Raw genomic sequence first — 27,603 nt, 5'->3', positions numbered from 1 at the left:
CATTGACCAGAGGAAAGGAAGCTTGTTCCACATCTCATGAGCTGGAAGATCTCTTCCTTAGATCAGACTAAACCACGATCTGTGAATTAGAACCATTTGAATGCCCAGAATTGGGTTCTTTCTGAAGTTTTCACATTTTCTGTCCACAAAACAAGACTATTAGCATCCTAACATTGTACCTCCTGCAAGGAGTCTAGAAGGTGAATTTTGTCGTCTCCTTTGCCTTCTAACATGGTCTCCCTACTGACTATCACTTTCTTACCTTGCATTGAACATTGACATGAGGTGTCTGGCTTTGGAGAAGTCCTTTTAGAAGTAGGGAACGATTGGTTTCATTTCTAGGCTCTGGGTCAATGTTGATTGTGTTGGTGTTAGTGAGGCTGGTTGTTTGTTTTATTTGACGGCTGACTATACTGTATATGCCTTTTTCTACTTTTGTGTGTTACAGAAAATTCAGACTGATGTAAGAAGCGTGGTAGGCAAAATGTGTTCAAATAGTTTTAGAAATTGATATCTTTCGTTTTGTGTATGTGTGTGCAGGTTTTGCAGACTTTGGGCACAGAAACTTACCGGCCTAGTTCTGCCTCACAATGTGTGGCTGGTATTGCTTGCGCAGAGATCCCAGTGAACCAGTGGCCAGAACTCATTCCTCAGCTGGTGGCCAATGTCACAAACCCAAACAGCACAGAGCACATGAAAGAGTCAACATTGGAAGCTATTGGTTACATTTGCCAAGATATAGTAAGTACAGCCTTCTGTATCCAACTTCACATAGATCTGATTCCCTCTAGTTGTGACATGCGTGGTATTAGGATTGTTCTTACATGATGGAGAAAGCCAAGCTGCTACAGAATGTTTTGCAAGTAGTACTGCTTTATTTAATCTAGACTTCTGTGTTTGGATAGCTGATTTATCCTCACATTGCTAATCATGCCCTAAAGTAAAGAGAATTGAGGATCCCAAGCTCAGAGTAGAAATCTGTATGCTTGGAGAGGTGGGGCTTCTAGACTTTTAAAAGAGGATATGCTGGTTGTGGAGCATCCCTGACTCGGATCCCTTAGTGTACCTCAGCATGCTGTGTTACTCTGCATGTACTATTTCACAGAAACACTTTGCCAGCGCTTGCTGTGGTTGGCTTAGCCACCGAAGGCACAGCAGTTTGTGAAATGTAGCGCTCCTGAGACTGTGGCTGCTGCCAAGGCCACCACCTGGGTGTCTGTTTCCATATACAAACTTGATGAAACAGGAAGTCCGCACTTGACCTGGACTTAGACTGCCTAGGTGTTGTGCCCGGGCAGTTGATACAGATGGCCTGGGAAGAACACCAGACTGCCATGTCCCTTTGTACAGAAGGGGGAAGGAAAAAACGGCATTACTTCATACCCAGAAACATTATGCTAAGAAATCAGATGAAGTTGATGGATTTAACTTTTTTTAGTTCAATTTTGGACTACTAGGCCCTGGGATATTTTGCAGGTGGTTTGTCCCTAAATGGAAATGTGTGGGAAAAGATCAGAGAAAGTCAGGATACTCACTCGAGTGGATTTCACAGTTAAAAGGACTGCTGATTAGTCATGAGCTTATTATTTTACTCACTGCACTTCTCTGCTTGTTTCAGGACCCAGAGCAACTACAGGATAAATCCAATGAGATTCTGACTGCTATAATCCAGGGGATGAGGAAAGAAGAGCCCAGTAATAATGTGAAGCTGGCGGCGACAAATGCACTCCTGAACTCATTGGAGTTCACCAAAGCAAACTTTGACAAAGAGGTGAGTCTTTTATGACAAAAAGGTGTATGTTCAGAAGGGAAGAAGTAAGAGTTAAATGAAAGAACCATCTTGTTTAGGTACACTCATTTCCATTCTAGTGAAGATTTGTGTTATGTGAGAAATGGCCACGGAGTAGGTTTTTGCTTTTGGGAAAAGTGTGATCTGAATTGTTTCTAAGCTTAGGTTTCTCCTTTTACAGATCAAAGTGTGTGTATGCTCTGGGATTTAAAAAAAAAAAAAAAGGTTTTTTTTTTTTGGTTTTTTTTTTTTAAAGGCACCCAGGTTGCTCAGGCAGTTGAGCCTCTGACTCTTGGTTTCGGCTCAGGTCATGAACTCAGGGTCCTGATATTGAACCCCATGCCTGGCTCTGCACTCAGCACAGAGTCTACTTGAGATTCTCTTTCTCTTAGATAAATAAATAAAATCTTAAAAAACACGGGAGTTTATAATGTTCACTCTTTAAAAAAAAACAAAACCAAAAAAAAAAAACCCAAAAACCTGGCAGCTGTCTGGCTTAGTTGGTGGCGCATCTAACTCTTGATCTCGGGGTCTTGAAGTTGAGCCCCTTGTTGGATATAGAGTTTAATTTAAAAAAAAAAATTTTTCAGAGAGAGCGAGCGAGTGTGCACCAGCAGGGGGAGTGGAGGCAGAGGGAGAAGCATGCTCCTCCCTGTGCAGGGAACTGACATGGGACTTGATCCCAGGACGCTGGGATCATGACCTGAGCTGAAGTCAGATGCTTAACCAACTGAGCCACCCAGGCACCCCTAAAAAAATTACGTGAGTTGGTCTGTTTCATAACTCCTTGGAAGGTACTTTTGAGAAAATTAATATATAAACAAAGTTTATTTTGCCTGAAAGTATTTCTCCCATTGCTCAAGTTGTGTAAAAAATATACAGTAACATAAAGTTTATCATTTTAAGCATTTTTAAGTGTACAGTTGAATAGTGTTAAGTATATTCCTTTTGTTTTACAGCCAGTTGCCAGAACTTTCTCATTTTGCAAAACTGAAACTCTGCATTGAACAACTCCCCATTCTCCCCTTGCCAGGCCCTAGCAACCACTTTTTTACTTTCTGTTTCGATGAATTTGATTGCACCAGATACTTTATTTAAGTGGGATCAATCATACAGTGTTTGAATTTGTCTTTTATGACTGCCTTATTTCACTTAGCATAATGTCTTGGGTTCATACACATTATAGCCTGTATCAGAATTTCCTTTTTCAGGCTGAATACTGTTCTGTTATATGTATATACCATAGATAACATTTTGTTTATCCATTCATCTGTCAGTGGACATTTGGGTTGCTTCTGTTCATCTGACTATTGTGAATAATGCAGCTATGAACACAGGTATACAAATAGGTCTTTGAGGCCCTGCTTTCAGTTCTTTTAGATCTATGCTGAGAATCAGTAATTATATGGTCTGCAAGTATATTTGTTTGTTGACACTTGAGCTGTGCCTTTTGCCATTTCTTGGTCCTATTGTGGACAAAGTAGGGAGGTCTAAGAAGCCAAAGCAAATTGCAGTTCTAATTGCAATTTTTCTAGATAGACTCCCTCCTTTAAGATTTCAGAAGACTTGGAATAGTAGCAAATTATTTCATTGCTCTCTTCTCTTGTATCTTACTATATTTGATGGGGGTTTGCCATCTCCCAGAAAACAAATTTATGTTGAAGTAAAGCAGATGTTTTGAATTCTCTTAAATTTTAAATACAAAAAAATGGGTTTTCCTAATGTAGGGTTTTGGGGGGGGGTTTAACCATTTTAATTTAAACCCTGTGACCTACATTTTCCTATTTACTTCCTCCTTGGAGTCCTGTTTGTGAAGGTCATTTTGGGGATTAAAAGATTAGGGACCTCTTTCGAGGGCGGGTCATGTAGTAGATACGGGAGGCAGACTCTTGATAGCCTTCCTGATGCCATTGCTGTGTCAGGGGAAAGCTGCTTGATTGGTTCAGGGATATGGGGTCCCTGAGGGGGGTACAGGGTTTTCTCCGAAGAGCTAGTCTAGCAGTCTCCATATATGCAGTTGATACTCTACTTACTCTCTTGATCTTTGTTCTTCTCGCAGTCCGAGAGGCACTTCATCATGCAGGTGGTCTGCGAAGCCACGCAGTGTCCAGATACAAGGGTGAGTGGAAGCTCCGGTGAAAAACCTAGCTTTGTCTTTCCTGGGAAACGCCATCTCTAGATAGTGGTTTGTAATGTTGAGAATCAGGTGCTTCAGAAATAAGGTTTGGCTAATGCTATTCTTAATAAAAGAGGGAAAAACAGTTCTTGGAAAGTTAACATAATGGAAGTTGCCATCCTCTTAAAAACGTTTAAGGAAGAAATGGTTTTTGATCACCATTGCTACTTAATTGCTGTAAGTTACACAAGTGATTGATTTTCATTGTAGCCATTCAAACAGCTTTGCTGTTGCTGTAACCTAAACCTTGACCCTTGAAACAGGTGGGAATATCATCCAGTCTGAGTGGCATTCCTGAGCTTAGTCCTCTGTAGGTTCCTCAGGCACCTTTAAAGTAGGGGGGGGGAAAGAGGAAAAAGAAATAATAACAGTGATGGAAAAAAGGGAAGAGAAGAGACTGATTTGGGGGGAAATGTTGACATTACCCAGATGACATTACTCAGTTGACCCTTTACATTACTAACCCATTTATGTGACTTAACTTTTTCAAAGTAGGTTGTTAAACTAAATAGCAAACTAATCTTTTTTTGTGAAAGGTACGAGTGGCTGCCTTACAGAATCTGGTAAAGATAATGTCCTTGTATTATCAGTACATGGAGACGTATATGGGTCCTGCTCTTTTTGCTGTAAGTATTTCTGTTTTATGTATGTGAGCATGTAACTGGTTGTAAAACTCCTCGTTCTTGCTGTTTTGTCATTTCTGTAATTTTTTTCCTTAATATTATGAAATCAAGGAAATTCCTTGAGTCGGAGTGTTATGTTTAAGCCATCAGTAATGTGCCAGAAAGACTTGTACTGTCTTTGTGCTGGGAAAGAGTGTATTTTAAAAGTCTTTTTCCTGTTTCTACCCTTCATTTCAGACCCAGCTTTCATAAATCTACATTTTTGACACTTGAATGTTTGCGGTTGGAAGTGGGAGGGGTCTAACTCGAACCAGCACTTACTTGGGGTCTGGGATGTCTTTTTTCTTCCCTCCCTCTTAAGATCACAATTGAAGCAATGAAAAGTGACATTGATGAGGTGGCCCTACAAGGGATAGAATTTTGGTCCAATGTGTGTGATGAAGAAATGGACTTGGCCATTGAGGCTTCCGAGGTGAGCCTGGGAGAGAGTCGGAGCGGGGAGAGTTGTTTCTCTGACATAGTTCCTTTGTGGGCATTAGTCTCCTCTGGGAAAGCCTCATTCTGACTGGGCTTAGAGGGCATCTCCATTTGTAGAGATTTTGCTTTCTCTGCTAGCCAGAGCCCCTTAGGAGGGAGACAGACCTGTAATGAGGCATTTCATGCTTTACCGATCAGCCAGACGTGATGTTATAAATGTTGATATTAGTACAATGAACACAAGGGGGCAGCAGGCAGTCACAGTTTAACAAGGTGACGTGCAGTGCTGAATTACTTCCTTTTGGAAGTCCTAACAAAAACATGGGATGCATAATTGATAGCTTACTAACTTTGGTGAAGAAATTCCATAGAGACAAGAGGGCTAGTTCTGCACTTTGCAATCTTTGAACTCAAGCTTTGTTTCCAGCCTTGTCTTGCACACTTCAAGAAACACAGATTTATTTTTGACATCATTACGTAAACTTAGTACATCTCTTGATCCGAAGGTTAGTTAGATGACAGCTTGTTAATATAAATTGGGCTTGTGAAAAAGAAAGGTAGTTCTTAAGGTTGCCTTGGCCCTTTAAGGTGGATTATATGTATGGCCTCAAAGAATCCCATTGAAGTAGACCAAAGAAACGAGGACCTCCAAAAGATCACAGAGGATGTTACCTTTGCTCTGTGTATTTCTGTACAAACCCCTGGGCAGCTCGCATTGTAGGCCTCTATAGGAGCCTGTTTGCTGCCGTCCAGAATTTGCTTTTATGTTTCTCCTCAGGCAGCAGAACAAGGACGACCCCCTGAGCACACCAGCAAGTTTTATGCCAAGGGAGCACTACAGTACCTGGTTCCAATCCTCACACAGACACTCACGAAACAGGTGAGTTAACCTTGCAGATCGAACTGGTTAAGCTGTGAGACTTTGTCTAGGGTTGGTTTGCTCTGGAACAGTTTCTGTGAAAAGACTTGGCAACTCTTTAGCTGGTTGATGCTCTGTTATAGGTGACTGGGAATAGCTGAACTCAATCTCTAAAATCCTTTAGGCTCTGAGTTGTTTGTGAAGGAGAGCTGGGTCTGAACATTTCGGCCTCTATCGGACACAGGCTACACACACGGATTCCCGAGTGCTATACTTTGTCCAAAGTAATGCAAGACACACGCAGTACTAAAGTTGCAGTAAAGAAAGGTTGACAAGAGAGATGGACTAGTTTCAGGCCACTTGAATACCTTCTAACATTTGAGTTATTTTCAGGAGTTCACAGTATGTACATACATTTAAAGTGCTCATGAAGGGCGCCTGGGTGGCTCAGTGGGTTGGACATCTGCCTTTCGTTCAGGTCATGATCCCAAGGTCCTGGGATCAAGCCCCACATCTGGCTCCCTGCTCGGTGGGGAACCTGCTTCTCCCTCTCCCTCTGCCTGCCACTCGCTTTGCTTGTGCTCTCTCTCTCTCTTTGTCAAATAAAATACAAAATCTTAAATGAAGTAAAATGCTGATGAGGTTGGAGAAGAATTATTCTGGGGGCGCCTGGGTGGCTCAGTCTGTTAAGGGTCCCTACTCTTGATTTTGGCTCAGATCATGATCTCAGGGTGGTGAGATCATTAAGCCCCACGTTGGGCTCCTTGTTTGGTGTAGAGCCAGCTTGAGATTCTCCCTTTCCCTCTCCTTCTGTACCCCCCTGCCTGCACTCTGTTTCTCTCTCTCTCTCTCAAAAAAAAAAATTGATCATTCATGATTATTTTTTTTTTTTTAATTTTTGTTTATTTATTTATTTATTTATTTATTTTAAGATTTTATTTATTTGTCAGAGAGAGAGAGGGAGAGAGCTAGCACAGGCAGACGGAATGGCAGCAGAGGCAGAGGGAGAAGCAGGCTCCCTGCTGAGCAAGGAGCCCGACGTGGGACTCGATCCCAGGACGCTGGGATCATGACCTGAGCCGAAGGGAGCTGCTCAACCAACTGAGCCACCCAGGCGTCCCTCATTCATGATTATTAACATCAGTAACATTCAGGACAAAATAAAAGCAACAAGACTTCACGAAGATGTGGGCCTAATGAGTAAATAAAGAAATTCTTTCATAAGAAGTATATCTTGGTTGTCATTGTCCCCTTTTGACTTTAGGCATCACGCCTTTTTTTGGTATGGTGTTTGGAAAGATTCTTTCTGTCCTTCCTCTCTGCTGCATGTGGAGCATTCCCAGAGAGCCGGTGGTGCTCCGAGGGAACACTGCTATGACTTGGAGCACTGGAGAGTTTCCCTGTACCCAGGAATGTCATTTGTGTTTAGGAAAATACATGACTCTTTTAGTATAACAGTCATAAAAGATAACTAGAGATGTATTTGGTCTGAAATGGACGGGGTGTTCTCTCAAGTTTTTGTCTCTTTATCCAATCTAACAGTTACTTCCGTGTCTTTTGGCCTTAGTATTTTTCCTAGCTTTTGTATATTTTTGTATATTTTGTGTATTTTTGTTATATTTTGTTATGGGAGCAAGTCATTCTTTGGGTATGTAATATTCTGAAGCTGCAGAAGGCAGCCTACCTTAAATTACTGTGTGGTAGGAATAGTCACAGTAAGGAAGAAAAACCTTGAATTCTACTTTCAGGGGAGATCTGTCTGCATGGAATCTTTTTTTTTGTTTAACTTCTCATTGAACTACATATAATTAGTGGCACACCAGAAGCCACCCCATGCCTTCTTCCTAGTCATTCATTGTCTCCCTCTGAGTGCTAGAGGTTAATTTTGATTGAGTTTGGACTTCATATAACTAGAATCCTACAGCATATCCTCTTGTTCTGTCTTTTGCTCTCTATCTGTTCGAGTTCCATCCCCGTGGTTGTGTGGAAGCTGGCCTATCCCACTATATAGTACCCGGTAGGACTTCGCTCCGTCTGCATCTCATTTAACAGAGGTTACGTGTGATGATTCTTTGTGGAAGAAATGAAAATATAAAGGTTTTATATTTTATTTACATCCCCCAAACTTAAATTCCAGTGACATTTGGGAGTAGTCTGAAGACCTTTTGAGTTAGTAATTCTAGGTTTTTTTAGTTAAAGTGTTCCTTGAACAAAACGATGACCATTGCTATACTCTCGTCAGGATGAGAATGATGATGACGATGACTGGAACCCCTGCAAAGCGGCAGGTGTGTGCCTCATGCTCCTGGCCACGTGCTGTGAAGATGACATCGTCCCACACGTCCTCCCCTTCATCAAAGAACACATCAAGAACCCTGACTGGCGGTACCGGGATGCGGCAGTGATGGCGTTTGGCTGCATCTTGGAGGGACCGGAGCCTAATCAACTCAAACCACTTGTCATCCAGGTGAGCTGAGGGAGTTTGGGAGGAGTGGTAAGGGGGATATTCATTGTTTGAACGTTTTCCTTGAAAGTGTGCCCATATTTTCAAAACAAAACTGTGCATAGTCATCCAAACAGGTTATTCTGGATTGCTGTTTGCTGTCAGTGAAGGAAGGAGAAACTGTATTTCTTGACCTTTTTTTTTTAAACAAAAGTCATGATTTGAAAAAAATGCAGAAAAGGCCCCAAAGAAAAAGTCATCTTTAATCCCACTGCCCAGGGATAAACTTTGTTAATTCTTAGTGTTTACCTGTGTGACATTCTTCTGTATGCACGTATGTTTGTGCAACAGGATGGAATTCTTACTGGGCAGTAGCCTTAGAACTTGTCTTTTCACTTACTGCTGTATCATAAACCTTCCCTGTGATGCACTTAGCGATGTGGTGATTCCGTCCTTAGGACAAAATGGTATCTATTGTAATGAAAAGTTTTGTGGAAATACTTTGTTTTACTGTTATAAGTGATAGAAGAATCTATTGTAATTGAGTTTCATGTATATGGAACTGAGCCTTTTGGAATGTAGGCAGATGCCGTCACGGCTCCTCTAGGCGCATCACCTGAGTGAGTCAGTAAAAGGCTGGTGGAAGGATCCGTACTAGGCTCTGCACTGGGATTTGGTGAAGAGAGGACTATTTCATCTTTCACTTTAATTTTATTATACTCTTGGACATGTGACAGATGTATCTTAAAATGACAAACTATCTTGATGCTTCAGGTTAAAACCCAGTCATCGGGGGGCACCTGGCTGGCTCATTTGGGAGAGTGTGCGACTCTTGGTCTAGGGATCAAGAGTTCGAGCCCCATGTTGGTTGTAGAGATTATTTGCATAAAACTTGAAAGAAATCCCAACCATCAGTATTTTCTCTTCAGCCAACATGAATTTTAATTTTTGCTTGGCTCTGCTAACAACTGCTGTTATTTGCAGGCTATGCCCACGCTAATAGAATTAATGAAAGACCCCAGTGTAGTTGTTCGAGATACAACTGCATGGACTGTGGGCCGGATTTGTGAACTGCTCCCTGAAGCTGCCATCAATGATGTCTACTTGACTCCCCTGCTGCAGTGTCTGATTGAGGGCCTCAGTGCTGAACCCAGAGTGGCTTCAAATGTGTGCTGGGTAAGGGTTTTTCTTCCGACTGAGATAAGCAGCAGGGCTGAGCCATTCTCGAGGAGGTAGGAGGTGTGGGAGAGAAATGGGTCTACCTCACTGGAAGGCCTTTTCTGAATAGCTTCTCCTTCCTAATTTCTTCAGTTAAAATGTGGGGGATGCCAATTGCATGAGCCAGTGGGAGCTGTTGACTCATGGTGACTAGTTCCCAAACCGTTTAGAATAGTCATGCTAACCCAGTGGGAAAACTATCTGGACCTGGTTTTCTTTTTCTCAGTTGCTTGGGGACAAGAAATTTTGGTTAAGGTAGAGAGCTGCTGGCTACAAAAAGTATCATTACTGAGAAGGGGCAAAAAGGAAGGAAGGTAGGCGGCCCAAGTGCTGAGTCAGTACAGGCTGAAGTTAGTTCATTAGAGCCCTTTGGGGGTGGGGGTTGGGGGGTGGAGATCAGATAGGAAGGAGTGGGGCTTTTGCTTTTCTGTAAGTGGAGAAAGAAGTAGTGGTGGGTGTTTGTGGTAGATGAAAGTACTCTGCTGCTGCTGAGAGAATTTGGGGTGGGACAAACAGTATAAATAAATAAATTTGGAATTTTAAGGGTGTCTGTAAGGAGATTGTCTTGAGATGACCTTGACAGAAAAAGTTAAGGATTCACTAGCATTGATTTATTCTTAGATCATTTAGAAAGGAATACTGTCCATGGTATGTTAAGGAAAAATGAGGTTATCTTGGGGTAGGGTTCTTTATAGAACTAATATTAAAACTCTGTCTGATCTTAAGGCTTTCTCCAGTCTGGCTGAAGCTGCTTATGAAGCTGCAGATGTGGCTGATGATCAGGAAGAACCAGCTACCTATTGCCTATCTTCTTCCTTTGAACTCATAGTTCAGAAGCTCCTGGAGACCACAGACAGGTGACTACACAGAACCGGGTGGTGTCTTTGCATCCAACTCCTTTCCCTGGGTGAGGGGCATCTAGCCTAATCATAGGAACATAGTAACAGGAAGCATTGAAAAAATCATATAGTAGATGATTTGTTTAGGTAAGAGAAAGGGGCACCTGGCGGCTCAGTCGTTAGAGCATACGGCTCTTGATTTGGGGGTTGTGAGTTCAAGCCCCACTTTGAGCTTAGAGATTACTTTTACATAAAAAAAGAGAAGAAAATGTTGACTCTGTCTACCTTAGAACGTTCAGGTTACAAGTAAAGTCAGAAAATAGTCTCATATATAGAGGAATTGATCTGGGGCACCTGGGTGGCTTGGTTGAGTGGTTGAGTGTCCCAACTCTTGATTTCGGCTTAGGTCATGATCTCAGGGTTGTGGGATTAAACCCTGCATCTGACTGCGGGCTGAGTGTGGAGTCTGCTCAGTTTTCCCTCACCCTCTCCCCTCCCCCCATTCTCCCTCCCTCTCTCTCTCCCTCTTCTTGAGATTTTATTCATCCATGAGAGAGAGGAGCGGGAAGAGTAGAGCAGGGAGCCTAATTCAGGGCTCCATCCCAGGACCCCAGGATCACGACCTGAGCAGAAAGCAGATGCTCAACCTGAGGGAGCCACTGAGGGGCCCTTCTCTCTCTCTCTTTAAAAAAAAAAAAGGAATTGATCTAGAGAGGTCCCTTCATTTTGTAGTATCTACAGTTAACAGGAATTTGTAATTTCTGTATAAGGCAAATAGCTCTCATCATGGATTTAGTTGCCATGCCAGATCATTAATTACTATTTCTGATAATAGATGAAGAACTTGGCATAAAATAGTTATAAATGAGTTTTTGAAATTTTTAAGTAATCTCTACTCCCAGTGTGAAGCTCGAACTCATCCCTAAGATCAAGAGTCACATGTTCCACTGACTGAGTTAGCCAGGGATCCCTGAAATGTAGTTTCAATGGGATATAAGTTGGGACAACCTTTAATTATTTTGGTTTTGTGTGAGCTATACCGAAAGCCATGCTTAAAAGACATCATGAGGAAGGAGGCAGGGTGTAAACTCTGCCATGCTAAACTAATTCCATCTCTGCTATGACCAAAATTATGTATAATACCATCTCTTGCAGACAAATGAAGAAAACTGAGCTCTTTTTCTCTTATTTAGGTGACCTTGTCAGTTGGGTTCTTCAGCATTTTAAACTAGTTTTTTTCCTATAACTTAGCCCATTTCCATAGACACCATTCTGAAGTATAACCAGGCCAGGTCTGAAAACCCCTAGTGAACATAGCCATTGGCTCAACAGTTAGAAATTTGGTTCCTGGTTGTATTGTGTTGCCAAACTCAAAGCACATTCACAATCATAGCGGTTTCTGGATTCCTTATTTTTCGTGAGACAAGGTCTAGGTTATTACAGCTCTCTTCTTTCTCGGGTAAGACTTTTGGATTGTTGTGTGTTCCTTACAGACCTGATGGACACCAGAACAACCTGAGGAGTTCTGCGTATGAATCTCTGATGGAAATTGTGAAAAATAGTGCCAAGGATTGTTATCCTGCAGTTCAGAAAACTACTCTGGTTATCATGGAACGACTGCAGCAGGTGCTCCAGATGGAGGTGAGTCTGGGCCAGGCTGGTACCGTGGGGCAAGGCGGGGCCGCGTCCTCTGTAGGTGGTTTGTGTTCACGTTTACATGAAAGTGTGTTTTTCTCAGAAAGGTAGAATGCTTATACAAAAACTGTTGCCACTTAAAATCTGCATTGCTCATCCAAGTTTACTTATAAGTGTATCACAATGTGTACTTAATGTAAGTTTTTTGTTGATTTCCTGCATTAGTATCAACAAAGATTGTTTAATGGTCCTGGCAAACCCAGCAAAAACAGAAGCATGGAGAGAGTGCAGAGCTCTTTTAGAAGCTGTTTATTCAGAGTTTGATGATGTTCTTTTCCTTGCAGTCACATATCCAGAGCACATCCGATAGGATCCAGTTCAATGACCTTCAGTCTTTGCTCTGTGCAACTCTTCAGGTATGAGGACGGCGTTTTATCACCCATTCTGATGCTGATCAGAAATTCTTCTCCAAAGGCCTTCATCGGTGGTTGATTGGGAGAGTGATTTTCCATTTTCTTCTCTAGACAGAATGTGTCTTTTGCACAGTGTAGGCTAAGAAACTACTTGGTTGGTGGTGTTGCTTCCAGCTGTACAATGATTTTGTGCGGACAGCTTCTAGTCTTTGGTTTTTATTGGGTTGTCCAAAGGTAGCTCAGTGCGATTTGGCTCCCAGCTGTGGTTCACTCTGCTAAAAATACAGCCTTGAGTTTCTGCCATCCCCTTGTGAAACAACAGTTCCTATTGGAAGCCTTATTATAATTCGAATCATTTATTGTACCAGTTGTTCAGAGTAGATTTTTTTTTTGAGGGGAGACCAGAAAGATTAAAATCACTCCTCATTCATGACTGGACTCCTGAAGTAACTGAGGTGCTATTCCCTCTTTTACCAAAAATCAGGAAAACCCTAGAACTTGTCATAAGGCTCAGGTGGATACTAGGCTTTAGTATTGAGTGATGCTAACTAGGTCATCTTCTCTCTGAACTCCCTTCTCTTTCTTGCTCAAACTTAAAAAACCTGTTTGCTTTTTAAAAATTTTGACTGTTAAGATCTTTCTTTAGTCATCAGACAAATAGAGGAATGATCTGGTGACATTAGTTGAAACAAATGAAAGGGTAAGGAGGGAGGTTTGAGGAATATTGAATTAGGAGAATTCAGGTTGAATTTATTTTATCAGAACTACTTCTTGCTCATCATTAGTGAATAGGATATCAGAAGTATTGCTTTCTTGCTTTATGGGTAAGAACTGAAATGTAATCTGTCCTACTTAAAAGCTGAAATAAATGCAACTGCTGTTCCAGAAAGACTGGACTATGGAGGCTGCTGATGGGTTTGTCAGGGGTAAATGAATTGGGGAAGAGATGACTTCGTGTACCATGGAAGATCATCTTGTGTTTGTTCAGAGTTGGAAAATAGGAGGGATGTTAAAATGTATGTTTTGTTGCAGATGATTTATACTGTTAAAGCTTTTGAGCCCAAGGAGTGTGTTTGGTCTTTCCAAAAAAAAGCCACAGGGCTCAGGTGATTTTATAAAAAGGTGGATATAGTGTTCTGATTGGCAGGTTTGTAATCAACACAACCTGAACTCTTTTTCATTTCACAGAATGTTCTCCGAAAAGTGCAACATCAGGATGCTTTGCAGATCTCTGATGTGGTCATGGCCTCCCTGTTAAGGATGTTCCAAAGCACAGCTGGGTCTGGGGGAGTGCAAGAGGATGCCCTAATGGCAGTCAGCACACTGGTGGAAGGTCAGTGAGCCAGAATCAGGCAGGGACTGTCTTAAGGATGCAAGTGTTGCAGTAGCCATGGGGAATTTTTTTGACCACAGAAAGCATAGTCTTGTCTTCTCATTTACTGGGGCATGACTTGAGTGCAAAGTTGGATTGAATATAAGAGTAAATTTGTCCATAAGTGCCTTGCCGCTGCTCTTGAAATGAAGAGGAGCCAGCTGCAACTCACATTGGCAGGTTCCTTTTTCCTCTGAAAGTCTACTCACTTGCTTGAGGTTTGGCTCCTTTCAAGGATCGAGGACACAAAGGTTTCCATTTTCTTCCCTGGCACTTGGCACCTCCTAGTTTGGGTTGTAATGTTTTGGACTCTAGCTTGACACGTCATGGTGCTCAGAATAGGATGGAGCGAAACACTGAGAGTTCTAGGAGTTAATTGGTTTTCTGGTTGTTACATGTCTGACTATACAAAATTGCTTTGAGGAAGCCATGCTTGCTTAAGACTCGTTGAAGGGCCATTAAAAGCACATTAAAGGGCACTTAAGAAACCTGGAATGCTGCTTTGGGGTTGGCCTGTGTGGTGTATACACTGACCAAGGCTGCTAGGCAAGGACCACTCCTGAGGACCATACATACCTATTACTAGCATCAGGAGGTTCACTTTGGCCCCTGTAGTGGCTAATTCAGAAGTAAGCCCAGTCTGCTTTCCCTGGCGAGCTTATAAAATATGTCCTTGATGGAATTCCTCAGGGATGGACCCTGTTTTAAAGCTGGCTGCCAGAGAAGACATGTTATAATCAGATGAAGAGGTGGCCAGGAGGCAGTATCGTTAGCTCATCCAAGGAAAATTAACCCTTGAAAAAAGACTGCTGGTTTGTTGGGTGTAGCCATAGTGAAATCCCACTCTGGAGATTTCACATCAACTTTAGGGCATGAGTTAGGCCTTTTTGGCTTGTCTGAGACAACCTTACTCTTACTGTTTTTGTGATAGTCAGTAATTAACTCACACTGCACCCAACCTGTTGATTGGAGTGAATACATTTTGGGAGAGTTGGCATGGTTATTTTTGCTCATTTTTGTGATATCCTGTGGTGCTCACATTTTGTTTCTCTGCAGTGTTAGGTGGTGAATTCCTAAAGTACATGGAGGCCTTTAAACCCTTCCTGGGCATTGGATTGAAAAATTATGCTGAGTACCAGGTAATCTGTGCTTTCCAAAAGAATACATTTATATTCTCATTTATCCCTGATAACTAATTCATGTTGCAAAGTCCAGTTGGTCTCTGTATTTATTGTCTGAGAGTGTGGAACTGAAGCAGTCAGTGGAAAAACCAGGGTAGTTGATGGCCCAGAATAGCACCTGACAGCAGGGCTTTTTCCTTCTCTGTTTGTTTTTTTTTTTTTTTTTTAAACCACCGGGCTCTTGCCACCATCATTCCCATGGATATTGTCATTTCCGTCCTTTCTTAATATCTTGGAGAGTCTTAGCTCTTTCCCTGCCATGTGGATTGTTAAAATGAACTAATCTTGGGGGCACCTGGGTGGCTCAGTTGGTTATGTGTCCAACTCTTGATCTCAGCTCAGGTCTTGATCTCAGAGTTTTAAGTTCAAGCCCTGCACTGGGTTCTATGCTATGCATGGAGCCTACTTTTAAAAACAAAAACAAAAACAAACCTGAACTCCTCTCAGAGAGGGAGGATGTTGGATGTTTTCTTCTTCGACTCTAGGCCCAAATGATAAAGAACCAGTGGCTAAATAAAAATAATGCCTTACCCTGCAGGTGGCCTGTTCCGTTTGGAAGATCATTTCCTTGATTCTTTTCAGGTTTGTTTGGCAGCTGTGGGCTTAGTGGGAGACTTGTGCCGTGCTCTGCAGTCCAACATCTTACCTTTCTGTGATGAGGTGATGCAGCTCCTGCTGGAGAACCTGGGGGTGAGTATCCATACACATAGTCTAATTTACGTATTTGAAATCTGGAAAGATGTTTAAAAATTTAAGTGAGAGGGAGTTATCAGTTGCCAGAATATTGGCAGTAGGCTCATAAAGAAGGGAATTGTTCATTTTCACAAGATGATTCTATAAAGTAAGGTTATAAAATTAATTAAAAGAAGGCATACTCAATGAAATGAGGGGGTGGGAAGCTAGTAAAGTGTGTGTGTAACCCCTCTGTCCAGAGAGAGCCACTAACAATTTTTGTGTATATCCTTAAAGTCAGTACAAAGCATATTAGCAATTATTTATTATTAAAAATGTTTCTCTAATCTTTGGACCAAATATTCTGACTTTTATTGATTTGTTCTTCTCTCTCTTTTTCCCTGGTCAGAATGAAAATGTCCACAGGTCTGTGAAGCCACAGATTCTGTCAGTATTTGGTGATATTGCCCTTGCTATTGGTGGAGAATTTAAAAAATATCTAGAGGTTGTCTTGAATACTCTTCAGCAGGCCTCCCAAGCCCAGGTGGACAAGGTGAGCTTCCAGCTGTCTTTTAAGTCCAGCCCTGATTGGAGGAGTGGGACTTGTGACAGTCCTACAACTAAAGGCTCTGGGTTTGATGGAAATTCTGTTTGTCTCTTACAGTCAGACTATGACATGGTGGATTATCTGAATGAGCTAAGAGAAGGCTGCTTGGAGGCCTACACCGGAATTGTCCAGGGACTGAAGGGAGACCAGGAGAACGTGCACCGTTGAGTATAAAACCCAGTGAACTTAGTCCAGAGTTCATGTAGCCAAATGGGCTGTGTCTTTGGTTCTATAGCTTGTGAACTAGCACTTGTTGCTTAAAGGAAGGGGAGAAGGAATAGTACCCTCATTAAGAGAGTAGCTTTTGAAGAAGAGACAGTCTTTCCGATTTCTCCTTCCCACCCCGCCACTTAGTTCTTTGTCTCACCTTTCTTGAGCCTCGTATTGGATGGGACCCAGAAGGGCTGTTGGTGCTGGTCATGTCTACACCCGCCCCAAGGTGGGGGCAGCTGTTGAGCATATGCACACCTCCGGGGCAATTGTGTTAAAAGACCGGGAGATAACATTTTCTCTCCCACCTGATGTTCCTGTAATTGACTGGGGAAATATTTGTCTTTTATCTCTTTCTGCTATCATGGGCTTAGGAGGAAGGGCTCCATTCCTTCTCTATTATTTCTGCTTGTAACAGGAAGAACAGCTGCCTCTCCTGTTGGTGTGAAGAATGACTTCTTAATTTGAGGAAGAACAGTTCAGTAGAATTATATGCAACTAATTCTCCCTCCTGAAACCTGCCTGATTGGGGGCGGGGTGCGGGGTAGTATATTTGGAAATTTCGAAATGGGGTGTAGTCCTGCCAAAGGTGGGACAGCTTCATCAGACCTTCTGTTTCTGTTATAGCGGATGTCATGCTGGTACAACCCAGAGTAGAATTTATTCTGTCTTTCATTGACCACATTGCTGGAGATGAGGATCATACAGACGGAGTAGTAGCTTGTGCTGCTGGACTGATAGGGTAGGTTAAATCCTGTTTCCAACAGCTGAATAGAACTTCTCATGGGAAGTGAGAAGACCTGTGGTGAAGAACTTTGAGGGTAGCCTGGATGGTAGTTATCCACTTCTTTTTTCTTTTTCTTTTTTTAAAGATTTTATTTATTTATTCAACAGACAGAGATCACAAGTAGACAGAGTGGCAGGCAGAGAGAGAGAAGGAAGCAGGCTCCCTGCTGAGCAGAAAGCGCAACGTGGGGCTTGATCCCAGGACCCTGGGATCATGACCCAAGCCAAAGGCATAGGCTTTAACCTACTGAGCCACCCAGGCGCCCCTATCCACTTCTTGATACGGATAATTCTTTAATAGAACCCATGGTGTCCTGTTAAAAGTTCTCAGATGATCATTCATTCCAGACCTTAGCTCTGGTCTCATTCCAGACCCTCCAGACTTGTAATTTCTCTTCGCTAAAGTCTGTGGAGGTCTCAGAGGTGTAAAGCATCATCAGATCTTTGTCCATCCCGTATTCTGAGGTTATTCAACAGTTTGTCTATGTTTTAGCCTCCTCTATTGAAAGTTTGAGGCATGACTAGAAGAAAGAACCATGAATTAGTTGGAACTCCGGGTCAGTCGTCCTGACTCTTCAGACCTCATTTCTTGTATCTGTTTAGGGCAGGTGCTGAACTTAACCCAAAAATTTTTCAGCTTTAAAAAGTAGGTGAATTCCAAGGGACCCACAACTAGCTTAGCACTGGCTCAAAACAGGATAGGGGGATGAGGCTGGGAGCATGTTCTCAGGTGTGTGTGTTTTGCACAGGGACTTGTGTACAGCATTTGGGAAGGATGTACTGAAGTTAGTAGAAGCTAGGCCAATGATCCATGAACTGTTAACGGAAGGACGGAGATCGAAGACTAACAAAGCAAAAACCCTTGCTACATGGGCAACAAAAGAACTGAGGAAATTGAAGAACCAAGCTTGGTAAGAGCTTATCTCTACTGCTCTATTTTTCCTTTCTTGGGGAGGAAGCAGTTTCTTCAGAGGGTTCCCACAAGGGCTGCCTTTCTCTTGGTATTTTGTTTTGTACTCTTTCCCATATAAGTGCCTTTGTTCCTCAGGCTTGTACTAGTGGAAGGGCCGGGCAACCTCAATCTTTCCTTGAGCCAATGTTCGATTACTTGGGGTGATGAAGAACAGAACTTATGTAACTAGAATTCAGTGAAGTCCCCAAATGATTTTGGGCCCTAATAAAATCATTAGTAATGGTATTTTATCAGAATTCTCTTTTCTGCTTCCTCCTGCTGTTTACTTTTTTTACTGCAATGCTTTTAGACGTGTGGCTCTGCAGAAGGTAGCCAAAGTCAAGAGTTGTCTGACCCCTGCTTTCTTTTTCTTTTTTTTTTTTTAATTAAATTTTTTAAAATTTAATTTATTTTATTTTATTTTATCTTTTTATTTATTTGTCGGAGAGAGAGAGAGAGAGTGAACACAGGCAGACAGAATGGCAGGCAGAGGCAGAGGGAGAAGCAGACTCCCTGCCGAGCAAGGAGCCTATGTGGGACTCGATCCCAGGACGCCGGGATCATGACCTGAGCCGGGAAGGCAGCTGCTTAACCAACTGAGCCACCCAGGCGTCCCTGACCCCTGCTTTCAAATGTAGTTTTATTTTCCTCTCACGTGCTTATTGTCTTACTCCAAAGACCTCAGTAGAACTGGTTATTTTCAGTTTTATCTTTTTAGTGTCCCTGCCACCCTCTAATGTAGGTGCTAATGAGAACAGGTAGCTGGCGCATAGGAAAACAAGAAAAAAAATCCCCGAGAAGTTGATAGATTGATTTCGGGTTTATGAGCACTTAATTGTGGGAGTCAGAGAAGCGTTTGGCTCTCCTGGCTGTCTGATCTCACAGTTGACCTGTTTTCCATCTGTGTTTTTAGATCTGTTACCATTGGGATGATAACCTGAGACCCCCACTGGAAATCTCCAATCTTTTGAAAAACCCGGAAGTGAGGAGTGTGCACGGATGCTGAATGTTTGGGAATGAGAGGATGAGTGAGTGAGGCTTGAAAACACACCACATTGAAAATCCTGCCGCAGCAGCAGCCGCAGCCGCCAACAGCAGCGCTGTTAGTGAGCTAAGTAAGCACTGACTTCGTAGAAAACCATAACGTCGGCCATCTTGGAAAAGAGAAAAACGATGGATTTACTTGCTTAGGGGGAAAAAAAAAGAAAGTTATCTCTTCCCAGGAGAGGCTAGAACTAGCTTTTCTGTCTTTTGGCCGGTGCCGAGTGGAGTGACTGGTTTGGGAGAGGAGGAGGGACTGGGTTCAGCTGTGGTGCTTTGTTGTAAAAGGCAGCCTGGCCTTTGCTACTGATAAGGAAGATGGAGCCTGGGTCTCAAGCCCACCTTTGGTGTACCTTTGCCACACGGTACTGTTCGCGTGCCGGCTAAAAGGAGGGTGAGGGATTCTTTACAGTCTGAGAATGAGTGTGTGTGAGTGAGGCGGTATCCACATTCTCAACTTCAAGTCATTGCAGTTTCTTTTTCCCAGAAAAAAAGGGGTTAGATGTTGCATTTCATAAAACTAACCGAAGTTCTGTCTACTGATGCAGCACAAGAGATGTGTTTAAAAAAAAAAAAAAAAAAAAAAAGGAAAGACGCTGTTTAGGTTTTGTTTTCTTTTTTTTTGTTTTTAATTATCTTCTAGGGAAAACACTGACGAATGGTCAGAGCTCCCGTATCCTGATCTTTTTCATCAAAGCGCCTTTCCTAAATAATATGGTTCAACTGTGAATGTAGAAGTGGGGGGGAGGGGGGAGAAAAAAAAACTCGGAGTTAGAGGATCTAGAACAAATTAAAATACAGTTGTTACAAATAAAGAGTGCAAACTTCAAAAACAAAAGAAAGCCACAGCCCAAACAAACCAAAATTTAGATGCTCAGAATTGGCAGCACAAAAGAATTCGTTCTCTCCTGACATGTATCGTGGTAGTCTGAACACCCCCAGAAAATTGTGCCAAAGAGTTTAGAAAACAAATATACAATAAAAGTACACACATGCACACACAAACACACACAGCAAACTTCAGGTAACTATTTTGGATTGCAAACGAGGATAAATTTAATGTTCAAACAATCTGATAAAATAACCATTTGGAAACTGCTTGGCCTTCTGTTCTCTTTTATTTGATTGACTACAATGCGGTATTGGTCTCTTGCTGCACTTCCAAACGAACTAATCAACAAAATACAAAAAAGTATATATATACATATATATATATACTAGAATTCTTGTGATGAGAATGGCACTTGGAAAGGGTTTTATTTTTCCACTGAAGGTGAAGATTAATAAAGTGGTGTCAAACATTCCCCTGGTCACACACACTGATATTTTTTTAAAAGTGTGATGTGCTCTGAGAACCATAAATCAGACTAAGTTATTTTCCCTCTTACAAGGGAACAGGCACCCTGAATTTTGGTTTTAGAATCTCAGCAATAAGGAGGGATGTCAGTGAGCTTTGATCCCCTTTTGGTTTTGCAGTTACTAGGAGTTTTTGCTGGCATTTTGAATATGCTGCTTTCAAAAACCCCAAGGAAGATTTTTCATTGCTTCCTGGTATTTGAAGGATTAAAACACAAGACCTTAAATTCCCACTTTCATGTCCATTCTAGCAAAAAAATGTGGGCTTATGTTTTTCTCTTTGCCATTTTCCCTTCCCTATCTAAGCCTTCCATTGATAAGTGGGATTGGCTCAGTTTTGCTCATCCATATGGCAGCATCTCTAATAGCTCTTGTACAGGGTATCAGATATTGTGCCTTTTGGTGCCAGGTTCAAAGTCAAGTGCCGATCTATGAACCAGTGTACAAAAAAAAAAACAAAAACAAAAACAAACAGGTGTTTGAAGGAAAGACTCCATTGTGAATAGATTTTGCACCACCTCCTAAGCCCTACTAAGAAGAGACCTGACCCTCTAATGCCTTGTTTAAATCCTAGTTGTTTTTTGAAGGAGAGGGTGATACACTAACCATTCCTGTTAGGTGAGGGTTGGCTAGGGCTTAGGGAGGGGACAGGAATATTGGGGAGAAAAAAAAATCTGATCATTCCTCAGTGCTACCCGTTTCTGTCCTGTGTGGGCTGCTTAGCTAGACAGCAGGAGAATAAAGTACACCGAGAACCATAATGGAAACAAAACCTTCCGTGTGTTTTGTCATGTTTTGTTCCAGGGAAGCAGTTGACAAGTGCTGTTGTTAAACGCTTTCTCCCAGATCCATTCAGTGATGGAGGACGAAAGTGGGCTGGTTGGACTGTGGTCTTGGTGCCTTGCAGGCGTTCTACACTGGTTATGCATTTAATCCTCTCTCCCAGTTACCTTTGGCTAGTGAGCTTTCCAGCGTCAGGGTATTTGTCCTTAATTGTATCACCTAAGGCAACTGGATCCAAAATGCATTCTATCCACTCAGTGTCTGGGCCTTCCCCATCCTAGTCTTGGCACATTCCTTCTGGAATGTAGTTACCGTCCACTCGGGAAGATGTCAGTGCAAATGTGAGGAAAAGGGGCATCAGACTAGGCTTTGGTTTGCCACAAGTGGCAGCTGCCTATATCAATTACAATTACACATATTAATTTTGCTTTTCATTTTCCCAGTTCCCCTCAGCTCCCCTCTGTTGAAATGTTGAAATTTTGACTGTCAGGCAACAGTAATACTGCCTTAGGGATTTGTGGAGAAAGGGAGGGGGATTGCTCAGTGTAGTGTTTTCACTTTCAGAACCAAGTAATCTAGTCACTCTGATATTTAAGAAGTGTGTTAGTCCGACTTTTATGAGAACTCTCAACTCCATCAGCTTTCGATAGCATCTTGGTTTCGAAACAACTTCAGTCTGTACTTGGCATTCAGAATGCCCTTGGCATGCCAGTCTGTGATGGCATTAAAGACCTGTTAAAACACTTGAGCCCAACTTTATTAACCAAAACTGATACCACCACCTTTATCTTCTAAATAAAGTCCGCTTTATTTTTATTTTCAACATTTTGCCGCTTCATTTTTGGTTCCACATGGTGTCACCTTGGAGGTGAAATGAATGGTTTGAAAGGAGCTGGAGTGTGCGCGGCCGGTGTGCGTGTGAGTTGGGGAGAGGAAAGACACGTCTGTCTGAACCACGGACTCCGCACGGCGCGCTGGGCAGTGAGCGAGCGGCTGGCCTCCGGTGCAGCCGTGAGCGCGCGGTGTGGAGGCGGCTTCTGCTCCCAACGCTGCTGCAACTGCTGGAGATTGTCTTCTGTCTTGTGCATATTTTTCAGGCTAATCTGGTTTGTTTAATGGCTCATCCAAAATTGGCTTTTTACGTAGCTTGCAGTGTGTATTTAATTTCTACTTCCACTTTTTTCCCCCAGAAATTTGTAGCAGAGAGAATACTAACTTGGGATTTAAGAACTAGGTCCGTTCCTTCACTCTGTTGCTTATTAGCCTAGTGGCGCCTGCAGGCTACTGTCTGGAAATAATGCACTTTCTTCGTTTATGTTGGGCAAGTACAATGAGGGCTGACCATAATTTTCCTCCCTTAGCCTCCACGTGGCCTTTCACTTTTCTGATTGCCCCCCATCAGAAATTTTTGATCATGCATACCCCCCTGTGTTTATAAATTATAAACCTGTACTACTGTACCCATATATTGTGTAACATAAGACACAAAAATAGATATTAAAAAGCGATTGTATGAAAATAAATACAAATAGAAGTTCTAATATTTTCTTCCTATGCCCAATTTCGGAGCTGACTGGGTTATAAAGGGTAACTTGTAATTCTTCTAAGACTGCATTAAATCCTGAGTGATGGCAGTGGGCCAAGAACATTTCTCCACTGAAGGTGCACAGGGAGAGAAAAGAATGCCGTCAGTTCATGACGCGGGGAGGGGCTGCTTCTCCCAGGAGCTTTTTTTATCCTTTTCGGTAGTTCTCAAGGTAACTCCCCATTCCCATTTACCCCTTCCCCAACAAATACTCAAAAAGAACACACAACACGAGGTTACAGTTCCACCTGGCCCCATCAAGCGTTCCAGCTTGACTTGTGGGAAGTGAAAAGCATTAACACTGGGAAAATGTATGTATCCATTCTCACGGGAACCTTAACAATCTCTGTTCCCGGTTTTACTGATGAGAAAGGAGGCACTCACAGACTGATTTGTCAGACCAAGATCACATGGAGCTCAAATTCAAACCCAGGTCTGTCAGATACCAGAACCCACACTTTTCTCACACTTGCCCTAGACAGATGTCAGCATCTTAGAGAAAACGAGGGTCTGCGCTGTCCATATTTATGATGCGCCATCCATCTCTTTCAGAGCAGTATCGGAAAGTGTATTTTAAACTGTTATTGTCAGTTTTCCCAACTATAACGTAAGCGCCCTGATGCAGTTACCTTGGCTGGCTGGCTGGCTTTCCCCCCAGTCTAGAGCAGTGCCTGCCATAGAGTAGACCTTCAATAAATATTTGGTGTCAGTACAGGGGGTATCTGGAATAGTATCACTTAGCCTTTGAAAGGCAGGGTACACAGGAACCTCAGAGTGGCAGGGCCTCGGGAGATCTGGGCTCCTAGCTCTTCCCCCCTCCTCCTTTGCTGGACGACTTCCGGCTAGCCTCTTAGCCTTGGGTTCATTGGAGGAATGGGAACAGGATTAGTCAAGAGTTCATTGTTCCAGTGACATCTATTTCATCCACTGACCCAATGCCAGGCTTGTAATTAAGCATCTCACATGGAGAGGTCAAAGTAATTCTCATCAACACTAACAGAGGTACCACTTCAGTCCCATTTTACAGGTGGAGAAACAAGCACAAGGGGGCCGACAACCTTGCCGAAAGTCACACGGCTGCCAACCATTGCTGACCCCACAGGCTGTGCTTGTCCCGCAGGGTAACCATGTGGGATGCGGGTTAGAGGATGAGCCCATGAGCCTCTGCTCCCAGCAAATTTCCGCTGCTCGAGCAGGCAAAGCACTGGATGAAGCGTTCTTGGAATTAAACAGCAGAGCCATTTTGCCTTAATTCAATAATGAGACCCACTCTACACCTTTCGATGATGGTCAAACTCTTAATTTAGGTGTGTGTGGGGAGTGGCATTTTTCCCTAAAGTCAACTTTCCTCCCCCATGGAGTTTGAACCATCTCCTTGCATTCACCCACTGAGCTCAAAGCTTTTTGGGAACCAGGGCTGGGGGAGGGGCGTTGGTGGTGCCTGGCGGCCACAGGGCCAAATACTGGCTCTGTCAGCTGGCGCTGGGCGCACAGCCTGAGCTGCTCCCTCTCCCAGTGGCTCCGTGGCCAGAAGTTCCTGAGCTGAGCTCTCCTCAGTGTGAAATGTACCTGGTGTGAAAGGAAAGTACATCTCCACCTTGGCACCTGGCCTGTGCTCTGGATGCAAGGGGCAGCCTGTCACCATCCAGAGGGAAAGAGAATTAAGAAATGACTCAAAGCTCCCTGGAGCAATAAGTGGTGCCCTTCAAAATATTGTACAGCTTTTTGAGTCTGACCTTGGGCAAAGCCTTCCCTTTTCCTAATCCTCAGGTTCGTCATGTGTAAGACAGAGATCCCAGGGGAACAGAACCCATGTAAAGTTCTTAGCACTGCACCTCACCAGGCACTCATCTCATTAACTGATGCACAACTATTACTGCGTATGTGCCAGGCACTGTTCAAGGCGCTGGGGATATAGCAGTGAATCCTTCCGACGGAGCCCGTCAGGCTAATGAATAATAACAAACAGTAGTATTCAAAAATTCAGTGTAATTTTTTAAAATCCTGAAAAAGAAATCTGGGAAACAGCAGCAATGAACATGGTCATGGACAATACGAAGAAAAAGTAGTTATTCGAACAAAAAAAAGAAAAACTATTACCCCCAAGTCTTGCTCACTTGATTAGAGGATGTGTAGGACCCACCCCCACAGGAACTTGGGAATTGGTTGAAGGGGTGAGTCTTTCCATCACCGCCCAGACCTCTGATGTGACAGAAAGACCAGCAGGTGCAGGTGGAGACCCAGGACGGTCCAACAGCAAACCCTAATTTTCTAGGGCTCAGAACTGGAGGGCTAAAGTGGCACCCAGATCCTGCATTATCACGTGTCTAGTCAATTTTCCTGCCCGCCTGCTTCTATTTAAGTCATTAGGGTTTTACTTTGATTCAGTCTCCTTGCCAGCTACTAATACCAACTCCTATTCTTTTTTTTTTTTTTTAAGATTTTATTTATTTATTTGAGAGACGGAGATCACAAGCAGGCAGAGAGAGAGGAGGAAGCAGGCTCTTTGCTGAGCAGGCTCAATCCCAGGCTCTATCCCAGGACCCTGGGATCAGGACCTGAGCCGAAGGCAGAGGCTTTAACCCACTGAGCCACCCAGGCACCCACCTCCTATTCTTTTTAGGCAAGGCCAGGACAGGAACGACAAAGTTTTTCTCCAGAGCGAGAGTCCTGAGAGCAGGAGACAGGCTCTCCCTTAGTTTACAAGGAGGAAATAAGCAAGGGTAGCTCAGTCCTGCTTTTGCAGTCCTCTCTTACTGGGCCTGTGGATGCCAGTTAGAAATATTTCACCACTTGGGGCCTGGCCAGCTGCCCACCACTCCCCCTTCTTTGCTCTCACCTCCCCTTCCACCAAAGGTTTTTACCTATTCCTGTCTTGGTTATGATGAGCCCTGATAATTTTGTGGGTGCTTAGAAGGCTTTCAAACCAATTTCTAGCTTTCTCAGATGAAGGAGGACTGGGGGTTGGTTAACTAATCCAAAGTCAAACTGCTTCATTCATTCATTCATTCATTCATTCATTCAGCTGACAGCACTCCTTCTTACCCTTAAAGATTCAGCTTGACAGCCCAAGCATCCATCGATTGATGAATGGATAAAGACACACACACACACACACACACATTATTCAGCCATTAAAGAGGAATGAAATTCTGCCATTTGCAACAACATGGATGGATTTAAAGAGTATAATGCTAAGTAAAATAAAAGCCAGTCAGGGAAATACAAATACCCAGGTATTTCACTCATATTGGAATTTAAGAAACAAAACAAACGAACAAACAAAAAACAAAAAAAAAAGGGGGGGGGAGGGAAAGAGGCAAACCATAAAAACCAGACTCTTGGGGCACCTGGCTGGAGAGTGGGACTTGATCCCAGGGTCATGAGTGTGAGCCCCCTGTTGGGTGTGGAGAGTCCTTAAAAATAAAATCTCAAGAAAAAAAAATGAGCAGCAGAACCTAATATATATATATATATATATATATATATATATATATATATATATTTTTTTTTTTTTTTTTTTTTTAAGTCATTGCTGAATTAATGAATAACGAGCAGGTACCATCAGGGCACTGGGGAGATGAAGATGCGTAGAAGACAGTCCCTGCTCTCAGAACTGTTTGGAGCAGCAGAGTCAGAAACAAGGAGAATGCAATGAGATCAGGTCCAGATTGGGGGGGCGGGGTATGTATGGCATTTTAGGATCATAAAACCCCAGGGTAATCCTTGTGGGGCTTTGGCCACCAACTACCTAGAACCCAGAATAAACCATTTAGCTGTGATTTAGGCCCATACCCTGAGCAGCCCAACAGCAGCAAGGATGAACGGCTTCCTCTGTGGAGTAAGTGCTCAGATGGCTACCTGGAGCCCTTACCCTTTCCGGTGAGGGAGGGCTTGTGGGGTTCACAGGTCCAGTGGTGGCCAACCCCGCACCTTCTAGCCTAGCCTCTGATCTTTTGCCTGGTCTTCTGTTTCAGAAGAGAACCTTGTGCAGCACCAAGGAAGGTAACACCTGCATGCCCCTTGGGATTAGGGCGGTGATGCATGTCCCAGCCCAGGAGCCTTCCTATCTAGAGGACAGGTGGATTGTCCCATTTGGCTCTGAGAAAGCTTGTGCCTCAGAGAGCAAGTGGCTGACCTGCCTTCCTGTTCTAGACTATAAAAAGGAACCCAGCAGGAGCAGGAGGAAGGAAGCCAGTTAAGAATCCCCCTCTTTGCAGAGAAAGAGTCCACAGCCCCTGCTGGCTCTTCCAGGAGGAAGCTCACCCCTAAATCCAATTTTCTCCCTACAGTGGGGCAAGATCCAAGCAGCTCCTGCTGCTTCTCAAAGCTCACAAGGAAGAAGCATTTTCTTTCCTCTTCTCCCCTTTCCAGATTCATCCCTCCTCCCTCCAAGGGCCAGAAGAGTAGGCTCCGGTTCCCAGCAGCCTGAACCTTCCTCCAGATGGGAGGCTAAATGCTGAGCCTACCAAAAGCCTCCACCTTGCTTTCAGGGTTGGCCTGTCTGGAGTCGGCCAGAGCCCTTCAGAGGTCCCCCCCCCCCCCCCCCCCCCCCCCCCGGCCGCCAGGCTGACCATGCCTCCGCC

At 43.3% G+C, this 27,603-nt stretch overlaps 1 protein-coding gene across 2 annotated transcripts in view; it reads left to right on the top strand.

The window, feature by feature from the left end:
* KPNB1 (karyopherin subunit beta 1) overlaps positions 1 to 22,255 on the top strand; it is a gene marked incomplete at its 3' end in the record, with an annotated part of 28,161 nt that extends 5,906 nt beyond the window's left edge. Inside the window, exons 4-22 of one of the 2 annotated variants that reach the window (XM_082704737.1) lie at positions 541 to 741; positions 1,619 to 1,771; positions 3,849 to 3,908; positions 4,502 to 4,591; positions 4,950 to 5,060; positions 5,844 to 5,945; positions 8,167 to 8,391; positions 9,352 to 9,543; positions 10,312 to 10,442; positions 11,918 to 12,065; positions 12,404 to 12,475; positions 13,661 to 13,805; positions 14,901 to 14,983; positions 15,608 to 15,715; positions 16,107 to 16,250; positions 16,362 to 16,467; positions 17,142 to 17,256; positions 18,050 to 18,211; positions 19,166 to 22,255. In XM_082704737.1, coding sequence (XP_082560863.1) covers positions 541 to 741; positions 1,619 to 1,771; positions 3,849 to 3,908; positions 4,502 to 4,591; positions 4,950 to 5,060; positions 5,844 to 5,945; positions 8,167 to 8,391; positions 9,352 to 9,543; positions 10,312 to 10,442; positions 11,918 to 12,065; positions 12,404 to 12,475; positions 13,661 to 13,805; positions 14,901 to 14,983; positions 15,608 to 15,715; positions 16,107 to 16,250; positions 16,362 to 16,467; positions 17,142 to 17,256; positions 18,050 to 18,211; position 19,166 — 2,349 coding nt within the window. Of the gene's footprint in view, positions 1 to 540; positions 742 to 1,618; positions 1,772 to 3,848; positions 3,909 to 4,501; positions 4,592 to 4,949; positions 5,061 to 5,843; positions 5,946 to 8,166; positions 8,392 to 9,351; positions 9,544 to 10,311; positions 10,443 to 11,917; positions 12,066 to 12,403; positions 12,476 to 13,660; positions 13,806 to 14,900; positions 14,984 to 15,607; positions 15,716 to 16,106; positions 16,251 to 16,361; positions 16,468 to 17,141; positions 17,257 to 18,049; positions 18,216 to 19,165 lie in introns of those variants that run through there. The other variant, XM_082704736.1, reaches the window with a different exon arrangement.
* Between the last annotated feature and the right edge of the window lie 5,348 nt (positions 22,256 to 27,603).

The sequence above is a fragment of the Mustela nivalis genome (genome assembly GCF_964662115.1).
Source record: "Mustela nivalis genome assembly, chromosome: 17".
NCBI classification, from domain to species: Eukaryota; Metazoa; Chordata; class Mammalia; order Carnivora; family Mustelidae; genus Mustela; species Mustela nivalis.
The sequence above is the reverse complement of the archived record's forward strand: the minus strand, read 5'-3'. Positions and strand labels throughout refer to the sequence as shown.